The sequence below is a fragment of the Sus scrofa genome, chromosome 1 (genome assembly GCF_000003025.6).
Source record: "Sus scrofa isolate TJ Tabasco breed Duroc chromosome 1, Sscrofa11.1, whole genome shotgun sequence".
Lineage (NCBI taxonomy): Eukaryota > Metazoa > Chordata > Mammalia > Artiodactyla > Suidae > Sus > Sus scrofa.
Genome location: NC_010443.5, coordinates 208,164,984 through 208,189,427, shown reverse-complemented (window position 1 = coordinate 208,189,427; position 24,444 = coordinate 208,164,984). Strand labels below are relative to the sequence as shown.

Below are 24,444 nucleotides of genomic sequence, written 5' to 3'. Positions count from 1 at the left end.
AAAATAGCAAAACCAGAGTAAAATAGTGTATGCCAAGCTTCCCCTTTTCCACCAAAACTCACAGGTTGATTCTCTCTCCTAAAAAGAAAATAAGGTTTATATTTGTATTTCCAGCCTGGCCCCATCCCCCTCATTCCCACGATGCATTCTACAATCTTTAAAACATAAGCAACCAAGGTTTAATTCAATATTTAAATATTTGATTGACCAACTAACAGTAAGCAGTACCATTTTACAAAGAACACAGTGAGTTTTTTTTTTTTTTTAAATCGGAGCAGAGCTGTTCAGAAGGCAGGAGCGATGCCACAGTTCATTTCTCTTCTCTGTGGCACAGAAACACAAAGCATATAGATGCTCAGTGTAATGCCACACAGTTCCCGCTTTTGGAGCATGCTCTCAGCAAGAGGCTGCTGGTGGCACAAAGAGCATGCGCCATTAAACTTGATCCATTTTCTTATCAAACGTCCAACATTCCAACACTGAAACAGCACCATTCCAAGAGAGGTAACTAGAGAAACTGGTATACAGTGAGGGAAAGTGGGCAAAGGACACAGCTTGTCGTATCAGTGTCCTGAACAGAAGGTTTCCATACTTTGAGCAGCACATTCCCTCCCTCCACCAGCAATGCTAGCCCTCAACACACACATACACACACCACACACACACACACACACACACACACACACACACACACGCATACTCATCCTCGCATGCTCCTACTCTCTCACAGACACACACACTCTTGCGTTTTCAAATAAAAGTTTCTAAAGTTGAAAACACAATTGACACGGGTGTTCTTCTGGCAGCTTTCCTATAGAGTCTGAAGCCCCACAGAGTCAGTTAATTTGTTAACCGATCACATGAGTATGGCAATTATTCTAAACCCCTTAAAAATCAATCTGAGGTGAACAATGAAAAATGGCAACTTGGCACCAACTTTACATTCTTTGTGTCTCTGCATGCGATGGCAGGGTGACACCAGGAGTGCACCGCTGGTCACTCACTGCTTTTGTGGAATCAATACAATTCATTTGCTACGCATCTGAATTCTCCGACAGGACAGTGGGTGCCCGTAGGCATAGGCTTGGGAGTCTGCATGTGGAGGGATCCTGTCTTGTGAATTAAGTGGTTTACCTTAGGGTCCTGTGTTTTGCCTGCCTGTTTCACCTAAGCCTTTTTTAAGGGAGGGAGACGGGCACAAGTGGCAGACAGTCTGCACCTACAGTTATTTCAAGTGACTTCCCAAAGCAGTCAGTGTTTCATTACTTCCTGCCGTAGGTAAACCCTATCTCATAAGCTCAGGCCTAATACTGTTCTGAGAAAGAGCTTAACATTCAGCGTGTGCACACTGTATCCGGGCAATAAGGCCAGATCTGAAACAAATGAGAACTTCCACTCTGGCTACTTTTTCTGGTCCCTACACTGTCGCCCCAACCACAAAATAACTTTCTCTCACTGTTTATATCCCAAACTAGAATTCACATCCTAGGGCTGGTCACCCTGAACTACACGGAATAAATTCTATTTAATCAGCAGACAATGAATTCTGTCAGGTAGAAATTATGAAAGTACAAACTAATGACACAGTAACAAAGATGCCCCCAAACTCCCACAGAGTTATGAATTCATTTTTAAGATGAACTCAAAGTTTCAATGCTAAGGGCTGCAGTACATTGGCAGTTTGCAGTTCAGATCTGGAAGAGGTGTACATCCCACCCAATCAATAATGCAGTTATCAAGTGTTTTAACATATTGCCGTAAATTGTTCCTAGAGCAGAGTAAGTCTAAATCAAAATTTTATAATACAGAAAGCAGATGATTACATCACAGCATGAGGCATAACCAAATGCCATAGAGGAAATCATTAAACCGATCAGTAGTTTCCAGCAGAGATTTGAACAATTCAGTTACTATGCGAGCACATTAAACTAGGCCATGGAAAGAGTTAAACCACAATCTGTTCTTTGTGTGGGAAGGCGGCCCTGCTCACAGCAACCACAGCCCATGATAAGACCTCCCTATCTTCATACACTTTCTGATGCCATGCTTTCAGCATTCACTGTAACTACAAAAAACTTTGTTTATCCCCCTAAGAAATATATGCAAAGGGAAACCCTGCTCAAGGAAGCATGGACTCAAACATGCTTTGGGAATTCACTTCCTATAAGCTGACTTTTACTATGATTTATTGATATGATTTTAAAACATACATATACATTCACAAACTAAAAACTTGAGGTGTAAAGAGTACGTGGGGGTGAAGAGAGTTTTGTCTCACTTTACCCTTGTGATACTTTTAAAAATGCAATATCATTTTAACAGATATTAAGCAATGCCCCAACTCTTAAGTACTTACGTCCTTAAGTACTATGTTCAGTAACATTTTATTTTCTTATAAAGATATCAAACATACTTTTGATTAAACGTGTTTGAGTTTCCAATTATCTATCAGGTAACAAATCTCAAAATTTTAATTACTTATTTTAAACAATCAAAAGGCAAGTGTGAAGACTGAATTTGGAATTTCTTAGCAACTGCACACAAAATGATGTTTTTTAAGGTTGCCTTGAGTTTGTTGCCAATACTGCCAAGTAATGTTTTGAAACATACTTTCTTCCTATTGATAAATAGAAGAGACAAACTTTCTTAGTCCACCTTTGCCTTGTAAATATCTTTCAGGGATATGTGGATGTCTTTCAACTGAAACATTTACTTTTGACATATGGAGATACATCCTCAAAAATGATAAGTAGTGGTTTTCCATTGTCACATATATTTCTGTATTAACATGCCGAGTGATTGTTTTCTAATGCTGAGTTATATTTTTAGTGATTTTGAATGACATGAATATGGAACACAGTAATTTGCCTTTATCCAAAAAAAGTGATGAAGGCATTCAAATGTTCTGATTAAAGGTTTATCACAATAATACTTTAAACAACAATGAAAATTATTTAAGAAAGCAAAGCATATAAATTATCTAAGACCTAATGGCTCTATACGAAGGTGATATGCCATCTTGCTCTTTCAGAATTTTTGTTAAAACACACTGGCATTCAGTGATTCTCTTTTTAAACTTCCTTTAGTTGAACTAAATTGACTAACCTAGTTACAAATTTCAAATATAAAAGTAAACAGTCTTATTTCCACTGGAAATATTTATTTTTCTTCAGAGAAACAATGGTCTCCATGAAAGGGATGGAAAATTAGACCAATATAGAGGTGGAAGAGTAAATAGTAGAAGTTCTTGGAGCACTGCTGTGTAACAATTAACCATTTTTTAAAACATACCTAAAGAACTTAAAAGACAATGAAAGAAAAAAAAAATCCAGTGCAATCATTCCAAGTGAAAGTTATGTTATTAAGGGTTTACATTATTTTTAGAAAAAGCAAAATGAAATTATATATGCTGGTTCTTAATTTTCTTCTACATCTGATTTATACTGATGCATAAATACAGATTTATATCCATGTACTGATACGTTTGAAAAACGCTTTGATAAATATCAACTTTAACTGTAGCTCCTTTTGAGAGTCTTTCTAAAACCTAAATATCTTATTGCAACAACTGAAACAATTTGTAAAGTTTTCAACCAATTAAGAATATTTCTCTATTTTTTACTTACATATCTAAAAAATGCTTTGCTGCAGCTGTTAGGTTCTTGTAACACAAAACTAAACTACTAGTCTGATATAAAAGTAACACAGTTAATGTGTCCTTACTTTTGCAACACCTTACACTACCTATAACGTCACATAGTTATTAAAGTGAGAATTCTACAGCTAAAATTTCTTCTCTGGTTTAGGCCTTAAATCCCCAAAACAGTTTCAATATGTCAACCTGGACTTACATTATTAAAACAGTAGAGAATATTAGTCATCATGAATTAAGTATGTATCCCTGAATATTAATGTGGTAGCTGAATGACTACGCTATATATGCTCCTAATATTCCATACGTCACTATGCTACAATAGTATTTTTAACTTACACAAATTTAAATAAAGCTAGTGACTTTTCAATCCCTATTTAGAAGAAACCAAAAATGTAATGTAATCGCCAACAATGTTTTTGAAAAGCCGATACTAGAAATGTTAACTAATATTAAAAAAAAAATCCTTTACAGGTGAGAGTAAATGGTGCAGCACTTTGTAAGTGAAAAGCTTATCTCAATTTGTTTTATTTGAACTACGTCTCAATAACATAAAAATCATATCAAATGGATGTGGTTTACCAGAAAGAGGGTGAAAAAAATCTGCTGGTGGGTAATATGAAAGGTAACTTTTGCAACTGAAGACAATTCGTTATACCTGAAACACTTTCATCATATTTATTGGCCATTATTCACAGCGTTAAAAATACAAATAGCTCAGCAACTCATTTTTCCAGTTTTGTTAAATTAAAGTGCACGTTTACTTACGGAAAATAGCCATATCTAAGTTAATCATACTCAGATGCCAAACAAAATATAAACAATAAAAAATGTGTCAGCCAAAAAGCTACAGGACTGTATCCAATCACTGAATAAGCCTTATCATTGTTTTCATCTTCATTCACAATTTATGAATGCCTCAATCCTTTTGAATCACAATGGCTTCTAATTGTCATACAATTGAAATCTTAATCATTTGTCCTTTATAAAAGTGCATCAGCATGATACTGGATTTTTTAAAAATTGTAACACACCTAAGACTAGGCAGCACTTCTTTAACTGTTTAGTTTTGAAGCCAATGTCAAAGGAAATGGTTATCAATTACTAATCGTGACAAATTTCCCTAAAAGCTGAAATCAACTGTCCCCCACCTTTAGAGGTTTAAAATACTGCTTCAAATAACAAGTCTGGGCTAAGATATTTAGTCAGTTCATCAGTTGGTTAGTTAGCTGGGTAACGATGGAAGCTGCCCCCAGGTAAGACTATTAGGTGTCGCCACTTCTCCGTTTGACCAACTGGTTTAAAATTGTATAAACTGTGTTCTTATAAAAGTCTAAAGCCAGTATTTTATTTCATAACACAGTTCCTAAAATCTAAGGACAAATTTCAAAGTGAAAAAAATTTTAAAGGATCTTATTTTTCCAGCATTACTTCTACCTTACGATCTACTCCCAAATATCGTTAAATGAACAGGTCTGCACAAAATGAGCATTTCTTAAAAGTCCTTAACTTTCACCACAACCAACTCGAGTCAACGTAAAGATCGCCCTGATGGTGTGGTCCCTAGAAACCTCAAAATGCGGATCGCGATGCACCAGAGTTTCAGATCCCCAAATTAAGCAAAGGAGTGGGTCGCAGGACCACGACCTCGGACTCTCTTCGTCGAATGCCCACTGCCTTCAGCGGGAGTCCAGAGGCGCCCACAACAACTAGTGCTGGTCCCCTCGCCCAAGTTCACCAGTTGTTTTTGAGAGCTCAGTGTCCCTCTAAAGTTCCTCTAAAGCCAGAGTCCGTCTCGGCGCGCAAGTGACCGAGAAGGGCATCGGGCACCCTGGGCAGGGGCGCAGCAGGCACTCGGGGGGCCGCAGGGGGCGAGCGCTCGCCGGCCTGGGCCCTGCCCACCCCCGGCGGCCTCACCCGGCCCAACCGCCCTGGCAGCTCGCAGTCGTCTGCTCTCAGTGCCCAGGGCGCCGGGATGGGCACGCGCGGTGACCGTGGGCGAGGGACCGTGCGCTGAGTCCCACGCCGCCCTGCAAACCCCACCGCAACTCCCGGCTGTTTCTTCTGCGGGGGACCGGGGTGTGCGGAGATCAACTAGAGCCATTAATTGTCCGCAGACGATAGCAACAAAACAAAACAAAGGCATTTCGGGCTAGAGAGAAAGCTCGAGAGAGCGACCGAGACATGTACCTGAGTGAGACAGATGGGAGAATACATCATGACTTCGCCTTAAAACGCACTTTCCCGGAGATGCCCAAGAAAATCTTCAAAAAGCAAGAATTTCATCTATTCATTTTACAGTCATCTGAGCCTCGCGATGCGATCAATCAGGACCGGGCTCTGCGCTGGATCACCGCAACTTCACAACAAACCCAGTCCTCCTTAAATAGCCAAAGATTCAAGTTCACTCGGCGTGCTAGATTTCCCGGGTTGAAATCCAATCTACACTTTTAACCCTCCTGCAGTCCGAGCGCGCTGGCCGTGCTCGCCGAGGCCGCCGCCGCCGCCGCCGCCGGTGTTGGCTGCTTTTCGCCCGGGTTTGGGGATTTGTTTTCTGTTTTGCAGTTGTTGTTGTTGTTGGGGGCTAGGGGGTGCACGAAGGTTCGGTGTGGGTTGGATTGGGGTAGTAGGTGGTGGTGAAATGCTTTTTTAAAAAAGGCGGGGAGGGGGGCGCAGGAGAGAGGGCGGGAGGGAGAGCGAGGAGAATGTGTCACCGCGCTGGGAAAGTTCAAGGTTACAGCCCGGAGCACTGCGGCAGGATCCCGGAGTGGTGATCGCAGGCGAAACTTTGCCGCGAGCCGACCATGTGTGTGCGCGAGGGGGAGCGTGAGCGAGTGCGCGCGGGTGGCGGGGCGCGCGCGGGAGAGGGCCTGGGTGGGGGCGGGGTGGGGTGGGGGAGCCTGGAGAGGCCGGGGTGAGGGAGGGGGCGCGAGCGCAGGTCTCCCGAGCGGAAGAAGCTCGCGGCGCGCGGTCCCCGGCTGCAGCCGCCCGCGCAGGCTCCTCCACGCCCGCCCGCCGGCCCGCCCGCCTCGCCCCGCGTCTGACCCGGCTGAGCGAGGAGGCTGCTGCTGCTGCCGCTGCCCAGAGCCCAGGGGGATCGGAACGCGCTCCTGAAAAATCCCAAACGATAAATCCCGCTCTCCCGTTCGGCTGCAAACTCCTCTCTTTTCTGCTCTGGGCTCTTTTTTCCCCTCCCTCTCTCGCTTTCTTTCGTTGCAAAACTTGGAAGTTGAAAAATTCACCGGTTCCACCCTCTGGACCCCGCTCGAGCTCTCTCCAAATCAGACTTAAGGATTGTTTTATTATTTAATTACACAATCATCGCTTTACTCCTCCTCCTGCAAACGCGCATTCCTTTTGCACCAGCCTCTCCACACCCCCCGCCCCCCACCTTCCTCCTCCTCCTCCACTAGCTTCTCTCTCTCTCTCTCTCTCTCTCTCTCTCTCTCTCTCTCTCCCTCCCCCCCCCTCTCTCGTTTAAGGTCTCATTCCAGTTCAACAGAACCACTTTTTTTTTTCTCTTTTAATAGATTTTCTTTCGCCCTTTGGACGAATAAGTCCCGCACCCCACCACCACCATACGTACACACCCCCGAAAACCCGCCCTGGAAGAGCTATTTCGGTGCTCGCTGCGCACTCTTTAAGCCGCGGGAACCTCCAAGTGGAAGAAACACTGAGCCGGACTGGGCCCGAGAAAGGAACGAATGGAAAATTCCCTCACACCCTGGCCGCCCCGGGGCCCGGGCTGGGGCGCCGACTCTCGCACCCCGGGCGGGCGCGGTATGCCAAGCCCGCTGGCTAAAGGGAGGAGGGGGAGGTCGGGGAGGCGGGGGCCTGAGTGAACTTGGGCTCAAGTAGTTGGGGCGCGCCGGCATGGTTGGGGGCGGGGCCCTCGGGGGTCTCCCCAGCGCAGGCCCGCGCCCCCGAGCAGCTCCGCAGAAGCAGCGCGCCTCGCCGTGGTTTGCCGCCCTCCCTGGGGGGGTGCCTGGTGCACGTGGCCTCGCTCGGAGCGGGAGGACTGGTCCGAACTGCCGCCACCGCTGCCTCCAGCTCCCGCCTCCTCCTCCTCCTGCAACCCGCTCAGCACTCCTCCTGCAGCCCCTTTGGCTCTCTCCCAATCCCCACCTCCCCGCGGCCCGGGGCGCCGGCGGAAAGCGGCTCCCGCCCAGCTAGGGTGCAGGCAGGGCGGGGCCGCGGCGCACCCGGGGCTGCGGGGCGGCCGGGCGCGCGCACGCGCGCGAGCCGGGTGCGTGTGCCGCTACAAGCCCTGCAGAGGCGGCAGTGCCCGCCTTGCTCCCGCGCGGGGCCCTGCCCCCACCCCGCTCAGAGCGGCGGGCCCCGTGTGAATGAACTTGATTTCGGAGGTTTGGAGGCCGGCGGTTTGTCTTGCACTCTTTCTGCGCGCGCGCATACATACGCGCGCACACACACACACACTCACTCGCTCACTCACATACACACCCCACCCCCCACATTCCGGTTTTCGGCTCGGGGTGGGTGGGGAAGAGGTGGATGCAAAGGCTGGGCAGACAATGGGTAGAGGAAAAGTGAGTGCCAGGGGCTCCGTGTCTACCTAGCCCGGGGCTGCGAATGGGACCTGACAACCTAGCCCCGGGGCGGGGCCTCCCCCGCCTCCGGCTGTGTTCTGGGGCTGTTTCGAGGCTCTCCTCTGATTCTTCTTTCCTCTTTTCCCCGCTTCCCTTACCTCGATTTTTTTTCCCTCAACTTTCTCCTCTCTCAGTCTCTCCGGTTCCTGCCCACCGCCTCCTCCCCTTCACTCCCCACCCCCACAGCCGACCTGAAGGAACCAGTGACTTTTTCCATCACCAAGTGGGAGTTATCCACATCAAGCATTTCACAACGACACATCAAGAAAAGTAGGCAGGTTCAAGTCAACCATGAAATGGTCACTTTTTAACCCCGTCCTGTCCTCATTAGGGAAATGCTCAAACACAGTCCGTTTTCAAAGAGCGCTCTTAATGAGGCAAGCCTGCCAAGTCTACCAGCTGCAGCCCCCGTAAACCAAGAGCCCTAAGAAAAAAGGCGCTGGGGAAGGAGGGGGAGTTGAGGAGGCCGGGGAGCGGGGGGCGGGCATTGAATCTGGGAAGACAGGTAAAGTCGGGGAAATTTAGAGAACTCCCCCGGAGTTAACCCTGTAGGGTACACACCGCTGGAAGCGGCCGCCCTGTTCCTCTAGAGGCAAATCTTCTAATCAGAGCTCTGACAATGTTAATTTCTTTTGTGTGGGTCATTTCTTCTTTTTGAAAAGCCAGGATAAAGTTGACAGTCTTTATAGAGGAAAGAAATTAGGTGACAGTCTGGGTTAATCCAAATACTCATTACTCTCAGAAATTTTTAGGCGTTATCCTAGATTTAAAAAAAAAAAAAAAAGTCCACTAAGCATCACTTTGTATTTCACAATATACTGCATCCCTTTTCTCACCCTCTGACCGGAGTCTGAGGGGAAGGGGGCGGGGAAGCGCTACTGATCATACCAGCTTTAACTACTGGAGTTTCTCTTTGAACAAATATTCAATTTAATCGGAGTTAATTTACCATAAAAGACATTCCCCTTGGCACGAATGTACTCCTGTCCTTGAACACACCTCTTTGAATGCCTGGACTCTTACAGAAGCCATTATTTCGGGGTCTCTTTAAAAATCAAGAGCCCATCTCTCTCTTTCTCTCCCTCCCTCCCTTCTTCCCTCCCTCCTCACCACAACACCCCCAGTGAAATCCTGGCACCCTGAGAGTGCTCAGTTCAGCCAGAGATCCCAGAACCAGCCGCTGTCCCCTGGCAAGAGAGGCCCAGTGCTGAGCCCTAGGCAAGTGTCTGCAGAAAGCGCTTTCCCTCCTCCCTAACAAGTTTCCCTTACCAACAGAAAACCGCTTCCTTTTGCCACCAAAACTAGGTTGCATCCAAAAGTTTCTCACAAGCTTAAAGAAAAATGAGAAATTGTCAACTCTTACGCTGAAGAACCCACAAAAATGCAGCAGCGCCAGGGGTGAAGAAGCAGCAACAGACCCAGGTAAGACCCCAGAGAAGTGACGTCTGGGGCCTCCCAGGCCTATCACTGAGGGGTTCAAATCTCTCCATGTTTGTAGGGCACTTACACTTGGGGCAGAGTTGGGTGGGCATGGAGGATGCTTGGGAATCTGGCTTTTGATTTGTTTCCAAGAAAAAGGAAAGAAAGGAATTATGGTGAGGTAGGGGGAGACTAAAGGGGAGGAAAGGATTAGCAACGGACGACGTCCGGAGTGGCTTTCTATGAGCAGGGTGCTAAGTTTATAGGGCTTTGACTGTCCCGTCAGGCCTTGGAGCCATGGACAGGATGGCTCACGCCCCTTACCCCTTTCCCCCAGAACACTGCTTCTTATGCAGCCAATGCCAAGATCACTGCAAGCTTCCCAAGATGAAATCTAAGAGAGTATTTTGTAAAGAGGGACTGATGGATTTGGGTGTAACATCTGCCTTCTCTCAGCACAGCACTTCACTATCTGTGGTTTGAAAAATACTGATCTTTTAAACCCCAGGTAGAAGAGTCAAGAGGAAGAAGTAGGAAAGTACATACAGTATTTTATCCACTTTCCCTTCTACCCAGCATTTCTTTGCCATGGTATCAAGAGTGGTTTTAAAGTATCTCTGAAAAACTTCTGATACTATCAAAGTGGGCCAAACACTTTTTATTGGTACTTACCTCTCAAACTCTTTCATCTCATTCTCTGTCTCACTGAGGGGGGTGGGGAACAGCCAATTTCCTTCACCCCAAAATCTGGCTGGAGGAACTAGAAAGAAGTGAAAGGCTTCTACAGCAACAACAAAATCTGATATTTTCTTAAAAACCTCTAGATCACCTATTCCCTGCCACCTTATAGGGAGAAAAGTGTTTCTTCTGACATATAGTTTATTAATTTCAAGAAGTGCTGGCGTGTCAGTGCTTCAGGTAACTGGATTTTTCAAAACTCAATTGTATATTTGAAACAGTAAGCGGTGTTATCCAATTGGAGCCTTTCACTGACCTCTAGAGATGAGCTTGACATCTCAAGTGTCTTCTAATATTGATTTTCTTTTAACCTTCTCCCTTCTAAAGAAACTCCGTGACAGGCTGTGAATCCTGAGCAGTTTAGGTAAAGGGAAAGCTTTCTTAGAGCTTAACAATGCTACAAGCTGTTATTTTCAATACACCCGATGCCTTTTTTTTTGTTTTTTTTTTTTTTTTTTTTAGTTCTTGCATGTGATTATAGAGGAGGCTCAACAATTCCACACACCCTGGATGCATGGCCAATATCAATATTTTAAAACTAAATACAAAAGAGGCAGATGACCTCCTGACCCCAGGAAACAGGCCTGTAAAACTACTAGTATTCACTGTACCATGCCCAGGGAACTTATCTTCTTCCAAATGAACCACAAAAATCATACATGTGTAGCCCAGAAAACACAGTGTTATATCCACAAGCAAAAACATCAAAAATCTATGCAAAAACGCATATATAAACAACTAACAAGTACTGAAATTGCCTGCACTTGATGGGAATTGCAAAATCCTGCCCAGCTTTCTCAGCCTTTAAACTGCTACTGTCAAATGAGGGTAGTAATTTTTCCCTACTAGAAAATTCACAACCGGTTAGTTCTCCCCCCCCCCCCCCCCATTGCCAGGGCTCTGCCTTTCTCTGAAATGAATAAATAACCGTGGACTTTTTTTCCATCCTCTGGGAGCTGTTTGGTGTCCCCTGGGGACAAAACTAAATGAGAAAAATGACGCTGTTAATAATGTCACTGCTGAAATGCCTGTACTTGACTGTTTAAAAAAAATACCATCCACTAAGTGTGCCTACATTTCGGGTACATTTACAGGCCACCCCTGAATCTGAACAGGGACTGGCCAGATTCCTCCACTAAGTTTAGCTGGTTTCTACTTCTGTACAGAAATGAGACTAGTTCATCAACCAAGTTTCCCAACTTCTGAAGCCATTTGCTTTCCGGGATTACAGAGTCAGCAGTTGCCCTGTAATTTTTGCACGATTTATTTGAAACTTTGAAAATCACAGTAATAATTGCCTTGTTTCGCTTACAATGCTTCAAAAGTTACATGCACTTTCACACACAGTCCTCTTTACTGATCCTGAGAGGGTTATAGTTATTGTCCTTTCTCAAAATAGCTAAACTTTAAAGTAAAACTATACTGTCATTTTACTTCTATGTGTAAAGTGGCTTTTGTTACCCACCTACTCATGCCTTTGTGACATGAAAACAGATCGGTTTTAAAGAGCTGTTTAGAAAGCTTTATCCCAAAGGTCCCAGTAGTTTTGTATATTCTGGATTAAGTATAGAAAGTGCATGACAAACCAGCTAAAACTTTCTGCACCCTTTTCTTTAATTGTTTCCTTGAAAACTGCCACTCCTTTTCAAAATTGAAACAATACATAATAGGACTGTGCATTTTAACTTTCAAAATAAAATATAGAAAACAACTACATAATTACCGAAACAGAAAACATTGGACCTATACAAAATATGTGTTCAGGTAAACTTTGTCTCTAAAATATATCTGAAAAAATTTTACAACACTCAGTAAATTAATAAATTCCAAAGCAATCATAGTGTCAAGCTGTGTGATGTCACAAACTCTGATAGCAAAGTTACAGATGTTCATGACATCACATTCACTCATAATTATGCTGCTACTCAGTCTGACCATCTTAAAATTAAATGGATGCCTATGTCTGCTAGAGAATAAAAGGAATTTATTTTGGACATCAAACAATGAAACTGTCACCATTTATTGTATGAAACACTCAGATAATCAATTTCCTATTAAAACAGCTTTCAACAATACTCAGCTTTAAAATTCATCAGGGCCAGTAAAAACCTTTTCCCAGTGCACAAGAATGCAGTCCCAACCACGGACAGTAATTATCCTTCTAATACTTTTATTGCCCAAGCACTTTTTCCTGCGCTCCCCATCACTTAGGCAGGAATCTGCAGTGTATTGTATCAGTGAGCTGGAGTGCTTGACCTTTGCCCACATATGATTTAATAGGGACTTTTCAGCGCTGGAGCTTTCTCCATCTCTCATACCATTAAATGAAAACATCAAACCTCAAATGTAAAACTGGAAACCACAACGTTTTGTGTTTCACAACTCTTTGCAGTTTTTACTTAGGCTGCTTAAAGGTCGGCTTCTTCGCCTCACAGTGCTCTCCCCCGTACAGTAAGTGTACTCAAAAGTCACACTAATTCTGATTTTGATTAAATCTTGAACTCCCCAGTAAGATACACACATGCATCCTGCTTATTTACATGTGCATTCTTTTCTAACCACATCAGCATGCGTGTATGACTTTCTGGATTTATTCCATTTTAGGGCTGATTTAAATGTCTGTTCAAGTATGGGTTCAAAAGTTAACTTTTTCCTGCCCGTTGGAAAGTTAAGATTACAAAGGATGGTGCTATAAGATCCCTTCAAAGAAAGTTAGAGTTAATCTTGTATGTTTTGGCGCCTTTTCCCTGCCAGCTACTGTACTTGGAGGTGGGGGGTGGGGGACTGGAGATATTGTCTGTTTCCTCTCAAGTTCAGTGGCAGTTCTTCTAACCCAAGGAGAAGATAGCCATGTTCACAGCACTAATAATAATTCCAATCACGCCACTTCGGCATCTTGTGTCAAAGTCGAAACTGGCTTCCCCGCCCCCTTCAACCTGAAAGCTGCCAAGTCCTCACACACTCCGCATTCAACCACAACTTAATGGATGGGATATTGTGCATTAAAATGTGTCCCAGACATACTGGCAAAGAGAGGACAAGGGAAAAGGGAGACAGAGACACACACACACACACATATACACACACACACAAACTTAGGCCAAGAGGAAAAAATCCTAGAGCAAAAAGAGCAGAGCAGGAACAAAAAAAAAAACATTTACAGGAGCGGGAAGAAATCCATCATAATCTTTTTTTTTTTTTTTTTTTAAGGGGAGAGGGAGTGGAAGGAGAGCTAACAATTCTATCCTGCAACTTCAAGGAGGAAGAGGTGGGGGTAACTAGGGAATGAATATTGATTTTTAAAACTCCAATACACCAATCAGAGCTAAATAAGTATACTTTTAAATAAGAATATGTAACAAAGCTGTGCATATTCGCTTTAAAGGGAAGGGGGGAAAAATGCTCCAAAAAGAGAGACTGGGCTACAAGGTACAGCTGAAGTTATCATTTGTACAGGAATTTTTCCGATCATGGGGGGGATGGTTAGGAGGGAGTAGGGAGATGAAGCAGGAAAAATGCTACATTTCATACTATTTTGGACTCACAGTGTTATCCACTGATTCTTGCCATAAAAGTGTGACATATGCAATAAAGTTGCCAAAGCTTTAAAAAAAAAAAAAAAGTTGCATTAGGGCTCGAAATCCAACACTATAGCTCAACCTGCAAAGCAGAAATGACATTTAGGTTAAACAGTCTCTTTACAATATACAAACAGGAAAAAAAATTTGTGTCTGGGTGGAATGGGGTGCAAGGGACAAACAAGACAAACAAATAAAACCCATCATTTCAAAGCCACATACCACCACATGGTATTGCATTAAAGAGATCTTGAATCTGTAAAAGAACCCTGGGCTGCTGACTTCACATGTCTCAGGTACAGATTTTGTGGATTTTCTCAAGGGTTGTTTTAAAGTCTTTTTTTGTGTTTAGCTATTTAAAAAACAAAACAAAAACACCTCAATCCAGGCGTAGTCTTTTACCTTTGATTTTAACTATTATCTCTGCAAGGCCACAATTCTTGGCCCAAGAAGAAAAGGCGGTAAAAGTCAAGTCTAAAAGCCGGCAGCCTCTCAGTCTGTCTGGATATTTAGTTTTGCTTCCTCTCACTTGTAGAAGACTGTTTTTCGAAGTTGACTTGAAAGCCGTCGAGAGAGAGAAGGAGAGAGAGAGAGAGACTGTGTGTGTGTTTGGTGGATTTGGGTTTTTATTGTTGTTTTAGCAGGGCTGCTCTTTGAGGGTGGCTGCTGCCTCCCCACCCCGGCCCGGGCTCCGGGCGTGCGGAGCAGACGCGCCCGTGGGGCCGCGCGCTCGCTCCTTCCCCGCTCTGGAAATGGCTTGGTCCACGGAGGGACAACCCCGAAACCGCCAGCCACCCGAGCACCCTTTCCGCGCCCAGCCCGCGCTCTGCTGCCACCGCCTCCCAGCTTTCTCTTTCTCAGGCCCGCCGCTCGCCCAGCCCGCCCCGCCCCGGCCGGCTAGGCGCGCGGGAAGAGCGGCTCGTCGCTTCCGCCTGGCGGCGGGAAGGAAACCGAAAGGAGGAGCCGGGGGCGGGCGCGCGGCGATGCATATTCATCAGGGCGCCCGCAGCGGCGGAGGCGGGAGCGGGTCCGAGTGGGTGTGGCGGGCTGCGCGGCGCGGGGCCCCTCGCGAGTGGCGGCTCCGCTCTTTGTGCTGCCCGGGCGGGGCTGGAGCGCTGCGAGGGCGGGCGAGGAGGGCGGCGCCGCCTGTCTGCGGGGCCGCCGGGCTTCGCGCGCCTTTGTGCTCCCGCGCTCGGGGGCCTCCCCGCGGGCGTGTGCGAGAGGAGAGCTGGGCAGAGCCGCCGCGCGAAACTCAGGACCAAATAATAATAACGAGACCGGGATGGGTGTTCTTGCCTCCTCGCCGCCACGGTGCTCGGTCCCCTTCGCCAGGCCACGTTTGTTTCGATGTTCAAGGAGTTCCACAATGTTCCTCACTACGTAGCGTTATCATTAAAGCAAAACAACCGGGAGGGCACTTTGAACTTCTATTTATAGGCATTCAGGCGAACGTCAATTCGGGGGTAGGTGGAAATTATCAGCACCAAAGAAATATGTAACCCCTGGGTCGCCAAGAGTAAACATTCTAGGTGGGGTGGGTAGTGGGTTAATGTTCCTAAAGCGTTTGTGATTAATATTTTTTAAATTAAATATATGTAAGTTTTTTGCTTCGTTTTCAAGTATTCCAGTTATTTGTGTTTTAAGCATCTGTAGTGTGGTAAAATAATGCTTAACGGTTAAACTAAGTTGTTATGTGATTCTGATTTAAAACTTAAGTATGAATCGTAAAAAATATAACACTCGTCCTAAATTTACTTAGGACTAACCCACATGTGTTTAGAAAAGATTTTATTACAGAGGTCCTGACTAATTATGTAATTGCACAACAGACAACAATAGCTTCATATATCCTCTAAAAACACTCTTCAATTATGTGATTACCAGTGGGACCAGAATAGCTCCCAAAGAACTGTTCTTATCTCTCTACTAAATGTGAGCCTGTCAGTATTTTAATCCCAATTATATTGACCCTCAAAGTCCAAAAGAACTTAGACAACAATGTTCAGGTTCTTTGTCCCTACAGTACACATTATAAAACAAGACATTTTGGCCTCATTACCTAAAAAGTTGTTTTCTCCTCAGACACGTATACATGCACATGTGGCTGTATGTGAACAGTATTCATATCTAGTTTCAATGATAATAAGTAGAAAACTAAACATCAGATTGACCCAATGGGACTTTAGAAAATGCAACACTTGAAAATGGGTTATTACCAGTTCTCGGTTTTCCCTTCAGGAAAAAAGTAACACAGTGTATACCTATATGGCTTTGAAAAGGGAGATGAAGGATACACACACATACATATGCATCTCCACACTTGGCTATAACTGCCCAAGGAAAATTAATTTTTAACGTCTATCTTGTTCCAAGTTAGGTAATTTTAACCACTCAGTGTAGCTATAATTCAGTCTACCCAGGCAGTCAATTCAAGTGGGTAACAAACAGATCTGTTTCCATTCTAGGATTTCCTAATAGTAGTTTCATGGTTAAGTAAATCACATTTAGCACTGAGACACCAAATGTAAAATGCAAAAATTCAGTGTGGCTCAATTAAAATAAATGATTTAGGGTAGTGAAGGGTGTGTTTATATGGGCAACTTTATCAAATTTTAAAACTTTTATAATGTGCCTCAGAAAGCTTCTCTCTTGTAATTATTTGAAGCCCATTGAAAAGTTACCAATCCTTCCCAATGTCTATTTCATATAAAGAAGAAATGACATGACAGATAGAATCCAGTTTTCTTTAGGAACTATCCTAAGACACCAAATGGGAAAAGGCACAGGAAAGGGGAAAGGGAAGGTTTTTTCTGTGCTTCTGGTGATGACTTGGATGAATCTAGATTTAGTGTCACCTGTCAGAGGATTTCTTCCTAAGCATATTATTTCATAATAGAATTGTATGTCATGTTCAGCCTTTCATAGGTTATCTTTTTTACTTTCATGTCATTTGTTTCTTTTGACATGCGAAGATTAGGAGAGTACTTATTCCTATACCAATCACTCCTTTGTCTGTCAAATATGTACACGTTATGCTTAAGTGATACAGAAGGTTTATAAAATAAGGATACTAATTTTCAATCATGTCCTGTAGAAATCAGTCTCCCTAATGTCACCTCAGCGTATTGTTGCTCCTAAGTCTTTTAATTGGCTAACCACCACGGTCTTCTAATCTACAACATTGGTTGACTTTCCAGTTCTCATATTTTTCGATGTAAATATGTAGAAATTAGAGAGTGTTTTAAAGTAGATGCTTCTCTTTAAATTAAAATTATCTTGGTTAAAAGCCTTCCTAGAATATACTTAAGGCCCAACATCTTTTTAATATTAATCTTTTTATAAATTATAACTAATTATTCATTAAAAATAAAGACTAATGTTACTGAGGCATTTTGGCCCTCTGACACATCTGAAGTGATTCCAGTGGAAAAGCTTCTTTTTTTTTTCTGCCTTTATTTACAGGCACAATTCATTCCTTAGAACTTAGAAGAAGATTCCCCAGTACACTGAAACTTTAGATTTGCTGGTTTTTCCTAAAGTCAATTAACTGGTAATGCAGTTTCTGTATGTTTTTTTCAAATTAAGAATTTTTAGTGTAGAAAAAACATCTGCGTGTGTTTATCTTTGAGAATAATCACTATATAATTATTTCTAAAAGGCATGCATTATTACAATGCTTTATGTCATAATTGAAGTAATTTCTCTACCCCATCTAAACCAGTAATTTTCAGTCATTACCCCAAAGGTGTTTATTTTATCTTCTCTATTTCTCAAAAATAGAGGAAGTGTGTTTTTATTTCTATCATTTTTTATTATTAAAGGGTACTCACTCATTTATTAGATTATTACATTTAGTCCATTTTTATACAAGTAGTTGTGCATATTTAATGTATATAATAAAGGTAATGAAATAGTCATGACCCCATACTAAGTGAAACACATACCCTCTTTTTAAATAATGGAATAATTTTTTAGAATTAAAAAAATACGTAATGTAAACATCTATATTTCATATTGCCTCCGTAAAATAATTTCGGTTATTTCTTAATTATTTAAAAAATATTTAGAGAGGCTTAAATTAGGACATTTTGTAAAGTGCCAGCTTTTGGCATCTTGCTGGAGTTCCATAATTGAGAGCTCTCTCCAATGGGTATCTAGTATATTGTTGTGTAAGAGGGATACTCAAGTATAAATAACAATGTCTGGTAACTTTTTATTTTTCATTAGTTATAGCAGTCTTTAGCTGTAATCCATGATACCGCTTGTTTAGACATTGATTGTGAAAATAAACTGTTTTTGCCACAAGACATAGTCGCTCACCATATAGAATTAGATCTATAGAAAAGACTTTCAAGAGATCACCAGATAAGCCCTTGCAATGCAGTCAAAACTCTACACTGCCCAAGACAGACACACCAGGTCACTTTCTGACCATTGAGGGTCTGGATACAAAAATAAATATACATCCGCCATGTTCCTTCTTTCACTAACTGCATGCTGCACCTGTGCACACATATATCTGATGACATCTGCTAACATCATAAATCTCAAGTGGTTTGTGGTGTCATCAAAAATCTGAGATGGTGGTATGGCTCACAGCCTCACCAACCCCAGGCTATGGTCTTGTTAAATTTCACAGGCTAAGTAGAGACAGACTCAGACTCATTCTGAACATGAACCAGAGGTTTTCAAGAGCAGGTTAAGGTGGTTTACCAGAAGGAAAGAAAAAAAAAAAAAAAAAAAAAAAGCCTCTAGTAATGACTCAACATGTGAAAAATCTGCCCTCTGATTCAATGGTAATAAATCAAGAACGTCTTTCAAGGTCAGAAAAAATCATTTTTATCTCAACTGTTATGAATTCTCAGTTTGTGTTAATTTCTCAACATTTTGTAACCTACTTATAGTAAGACTTACTTTAAAAAAAAAACTATGAGCAATCAACTCTTCATAACTTGCTTACACATTTATATAACTTTAGAATTTCAGCCTTCTAAATGCTCATAAAAAGAAAACAATAAATTTAAATGAATTTAGGCTGTAATGATGATTACATTGAGCAAAGAAAAAGCAAATGTTTTCTCAAAATTTTTCAGGATACTTTGTGCCATATGTAAGGTTTCTGAAACAACGGAATCATGGAGGTATTTTTTTTTAACCATTTTCAAAAAAAAAAAAACAGAAGCATCTGGTAATCCAGAAATCAGTGAGGCAACAGGATATAAGAAAGCGCTAGACAGTCTACTGATCCTTCGATATAGTCCTGGCAAAGGACCATCCTGCCTTTTGCTCAGTGGGCCATTTTCAACAAGAAAGTGAAAGTCAAGTCCCCTGCATCCACATCCTGTGGCCAATTGTCCTCAGTGTCAAAGATTCGTCTTGGCATATCTACAACACAGTGGTATCATTTCACGTTGCCCACTACTAAAGAAAATCAATAACTACATTTTGTGGCTTTATTCCGTAATTAAGAAAGCCTAGGTCAAGTCTAGGGAATAGAGGGATATTGCAACCTTTGTACAGATATGCATCACATGCTCAGCATAGGTCCTCACCTGGGGCTGGATGCTACTCTGCAAGGATGGATAAAGTTTTGAGAATTTTTGCATTTATGATAAAAATGCCTTCCATTCCTGTGTGCTAATATTCTTTTAGAAAAGATTAACTGTCCCATGGGCTATCTTGAAAACTTCAAATAAACACACTAAATAACAAGCTTTGGTTTTCTGCTGACTTTACGGGTGGTTGATGTGGATTTGTAAGAATGAAAACAGTACTAATAGAAAGCAAAGGAAAATGTAAATCGAGACAGCATGTTAGGTACCCTTTCCCCTCCACTACCCAGTAAAAGCAAAAGCAAACCAAACCCTGTCTAATACATTCAGAAGCTAAACCAACAAAGTTGGGAAACTTTTGATACCAGTGTTCTTCATGATGTGGGAAGTGTTTTTATAAACAAAGGGGGAAGAAAAGAGCGACGGTGTTGGGTGGGAAATTTCAGGCACATAGAGTTTACTCATGTGCACTAATACTGCCTGCTTTTAACAAATTACTGTTTAAGGATGTTTGACAAGCAAATGCATAGGTTGGGACAGAAATACAACTTTCAGAGTTCCCATCTTGGCTCAGTGGTTAATGAATCCGACTAGGACCCAAAGGGTTGCGGGTTTGATCCCTGGTCTTGCTCAGGGGGTTAAGGATCTGGCGTTGCCGTGAGCTGTGGTGTAGGTCGCAGACATGGCTTGGATCTGGTGTTGCTGTGGCTCTGGCGTAGGCCGGCAGCTATAGCTCTGATTGAACCCCTAGCCTGGGAACCTCCATATGCCATGGATGCAGCCCTAGGAAAAAAAAAAAAAAGAGAGAGAGAGAGAAGAAACATAAGTTTCAAGAACATACCTAATATCATTCTCCTTTTTTGACTCTGTGTCCAGTACCATTCTGAGCTGGCCTTAATATTTCTCTCATTATTTTTTTTTGATATGCAAAGAAATGAAAAGCAGAGATACTTTAAGTGAACAACAGTTAAGAAAATACAAACAACATCCATGTACAGTCCTATCACTAAAAATTTATTTTGTTTGCATATATTCGAATCTAATATTTGCTTTCAAGCACATACACTATTTGCATGGTTATAATCTTACGGTGGATATAATTTTGTTTTGTAATTTTCCTAGTATCATTAAAGGGGCCTCCTGGCTTTTAATAAGCACTCCGTGTATGCACGTTTCTTTCAGAGTGTGTGGGGGGACGTGGGGCACTAGGCACCAGTATGACAACCTTCCAAGAACTGCCTTGACCACAACCTCCTTTACAGACTGAAATGTCCCAGATTAGCCACCGCCATCTTTTAGCTCCAGGTCATAATTAACATTTGATGTTTATGAGCCAGACACCTGAACCCCTCCTCAAATCTTGGCCCCACTCACAGTGACTCCTGTTCTTTCCTTAAAAGCAAAATATAACAGAGTTCCTGTCATGGCACAGTGGAAACGGATCCAACTGGTATACAAGAGGATGCAGGTTCAACACCTGGTCTCATTCAGTGGGTCAGGATCTGGCGTTGCCATGATCTGTGGTGTAGGTTGCAGATGTGGCTGGGATCCTGTGTTGCTGTGGGCTGTGGCATAAGCTGGCAGCGTAGCACCGATTTGACCCCTAACCTGGGAACCTCCATATGCCATGAGTGTGGCTCTAAAATAATAATAATAATAATAACAATTCAAGCTAGGGAAGCTGATCACTTTATGAAAATAATATCCAATCTACTGTTGTTGGTAAAGGAACTACTTAATTTAAAAGTTAAAAACTTTATGACATTCCTATCAGACCTACCTTCTCATAGAACACTTGATGTACCAATACCCTAGCAAACAGTCACTGTTTTAGAAAATATAAAACTGCATCTGTACAGAGACTATATTTTCAGCATTAAACCAGGACACACAGTGCAACCAGGAACCTTTTTTTAAAGAAATGAATTTAAGATTTTGAAAAGTTTTACAAAACTTTTATTTTTAAAAAATAAATCATTGTTCGCTATGGCTTAATAAATGGGCTTTATGGAAATTAATTGAAAAAAAGGAGACCACGTCAGAATGCTTGATCTCTATATCTATGTGGGTAGTTCTTAGAAATGTGCCTAAAAAGTCAGATTTGATGACAGTAAGTGCCATGTTGTCATTGCCATTAAGCGTCCCATGCAGTTTTCACTTGCCTGCAGTGCTTTGTCCTTCAGACAGGACACCTCCTCTCGAGGTCTTGCTCCCAAATGGAGAAGCACCAGAGAACACACAGACAACCACATGGAGTCAACACAGTAAATAATTGAGAACTCGTGCATCAGGTGTCTGTGGAGTCTAGAGTTACTCTCTTGGCGGGCGTGGAAGAGGTCCATATCCTTCAGGCTCCAGGCTCATTCACAGAAGTGGTCTTAATGGCTCTTATTCTGGTCAAAGTGCCATCTTAGTTGAGCAGCCTGGACCCTCTACTCAGCAATAAGGATGCCAGACCCTCTGTGCCCAGTTTCCCTTTCCTGTGGTCCAGATACGCACATTTCTTCTGGAGCATTTTATTTTTTTGAGGGGGGATGTGCAGCATATGGAAGTCCCCAGGCCAGGGATCGAATCTGAGTCACGGTGATACCTACCAGAAAGCTGCAGCCAGATTCTTTGCCCACTGCCCTGGGCTGGGGATCACAGAGGCAACACCTGTAACCCCCTGTGTCACAGCAGGAACTCCTCTTCAGGAGCATTAAAAACAACTATCAACAAATTGCATCTACTTCTTTGCCGTGATCAAAGGCAGCACCTTAATTAAGCAAGGCACCCCCTGGGGGAATAGTTTTCCCCAACCTTAGGTTAAAATGAGTGTCATGACAAGTGATAATAATTACCACATTCTGAGTTCTTACTATGGCTCTGCTCTCTGCTCAGTGTGTCACATATATTAACTCAGCTCTTTTAAAGATGTGGATCCAGAGGCACAGAGAGGTTAGGTTACCAATGGAAGGTCATGGTGCTCCTAATCTTTGTCTTTCTAATGCCAAAGCCTGTGGCCCCAACAGAGCTGTACACGTAGCAAGGACACAGGTCAAGGCCATAACCATTTAGGTGAGTGTGGCCCTATCATAGGAGTTGCCTTGGGAGGCTTTACAAGTATTCCTTAAAGCAATTTTATCACTCTTCCTTTGAAATTGCGTTTAGAACCCCAGGCACATTCTTTTAAAATATTATCAATGGAACAGATCTTCTTCCTTTGAATGTGGATTTGAGTTTTGGATATAGCCATGATTCATTCAATATCCCATGGTGATTAGAAAACTTATCAAGCTGGGTAAACCAGTTTGGGTCGAAACAAGGCATGACAGAATATAACAAGATGATTTTCATCTTCCAGCATGTTCTAAAGGTAGTGGAATAGAGGCTTTGGACTTAGAGGCACCCAGGTTTTGGGTTCAAATGCTGGCTTACCCACCCCAAAGCTATGTGATTCTGGGCAAAACATGTAATAATTCTTAGCTAAGTTTTCCTCACCTTCAAAAAGAGCATAAGAAAATAATACCTGCATTAGTGTTGTTGTTTGAGGATTAAAAATATATATATTCTGTGTCAAGATATGTAGGAAGGTGTCTGAAATTTGGTCCTTTCTCAATAAATATTTCCTGAATCTATCAGATCATTATTTGTCTTTGTCCTCATTCTTCAAATGTGGTGAGAGATGATAAGAGTTAACGTGGTTTGTGACAATGACCAGACCCCAGCACCACTCTGAGTGCCATGGGGCCTGGCATATAGCATTTATTCTCAATTAAACTTGAAAAATCAGGAATTCCCTTGCTGGCTCAAGAGTAACAAACCCAAATAGTATCCATGAGGATACAGGTTTGATCCCTGGCCCTGCTCAGTAGGTTAAGGACCTGGCATTGCCATGACCTATGGCATAGGTCACAGACAAGGCATTGCTGAGGCTGGGGCTGGGGCCAGCAGCTGCAGCCCTGATTTCCTAGTCTGGGAACCTCCATATGCCACAGGTATGGCTCTAAAAAGACAAAAAAAGAAAGAAAAGAAAAATCAAGAGCAATGTCCCTAGTTCCCTAACACTAAAGATTTAAGTGTTAGGATGAATTTAAAGGAGGCGATAATGTGGGCTCAAGTTTCTGGAAGGCCACTTCCACCTTAAGTTTACTCCCAGATGCTCTCTAGAAAGGTAGGAAATTTAATAGCATCTTGAGCAAGTGCCCCTTCCTATACATTTATGGAGTGTCTGCCCTATAGCAGGTCCTGGCTCAAGGTGGGACACGGGACACTGTTTTTGTCCTCAGGATGAGTGGCCAAAAGGCTGGTTTAGTGGCATAGAAAGGTGCTACTCAAATGATAAGAATTGAGAACACCTCAGAACCCATCAACACACACCATGTCACTCATCCCTTGAGTAAGATGATGTAACTCTTTAGGCAACAAATAAGCACCAACTATGTCCAGGAGACAGAGTGTGAACAAACCAAATAATTTTCTAGCATAGAGGAAAGAGACCTGGAGTGGGGAAGGGGCAGAGCTAACAAAGAGACAGAGTCTTTGTGGTAGTGTTCTGAACTCCTATGCCTGCTAGGCTTCCCTGTGAGGTCACATGGATGGTCTAGACAATTCTGGAAACCTTGAATGGAGATGTTTATTAAAAGAAGGAAAAAGAAGGGTGCAACTCTTTTCGCTGTATAGAGTCAATCAAGGGCATCTAGTGAGGATGGGGGATGGGAGCAGCCTCTGAGGGCTGTGGAGCTTTGGTCCCTAATCTAGAACCATCCTGGGCTCTCTTTTGCAGTATCTTGCAAGCCTGAATACTCAAGGACAGCATTTTCCATTTCAAGCTAACTTATGTTCATTTTCACATTTTTAACACTTATTAAACATTTTAACACAATTTTCTTAACCATCCTATAAGAACAGGTACAGTA

General features: G+C 42.8%; 1 protein-coding gene and 1 long non-coding RNA gene across 11 annotated transcripts in view; one reads left to right on the top strand and one right to left on the bottom strand.

The window, feature by feature from the left end:
- The window catches only part of NFIB (nuclear factor I B), a 245,108-nt gene extending 238,077 nt beyond the window's left edge, over positions 1-7,031 (bottom strand). For 2 of the 10 annotated variants that reach the window (XM_005660096.3, XM_021063648.1), the window contains exon 1: positions 5,843-7,031. In XM_005660096.3, coding sequence (XP_005660153.1) covers positions 5,843-5,872 — 30 coding nt within the window. In that variant the 5' untranslated portion in view covers positions 5,873-7,031. Of the gene's footprint in view, positions 1-228; positions 4,785-5,842 lie in introns of those variants that run through there. The other 8 variants (XM_021063657.1, XM_021063662.1, XM_021063652.1 and 5 more) reach the window with 6 other exon arrangements.
- The window catches only part of LOC100514506, a 41,379-nt gene continuing 24,833 nt past the window's right edge, over positions 7,899-24,444 (top strand). The window contains exon 1 of the long non-coding RNA XR_002335940.1: positions 7,899-9,681. This is a non-coding gene — a long non-coding RNA (uncharacterized LOC100514506). The remainder of the gene's footprint in view (positions 9,682-24,444) is intronic.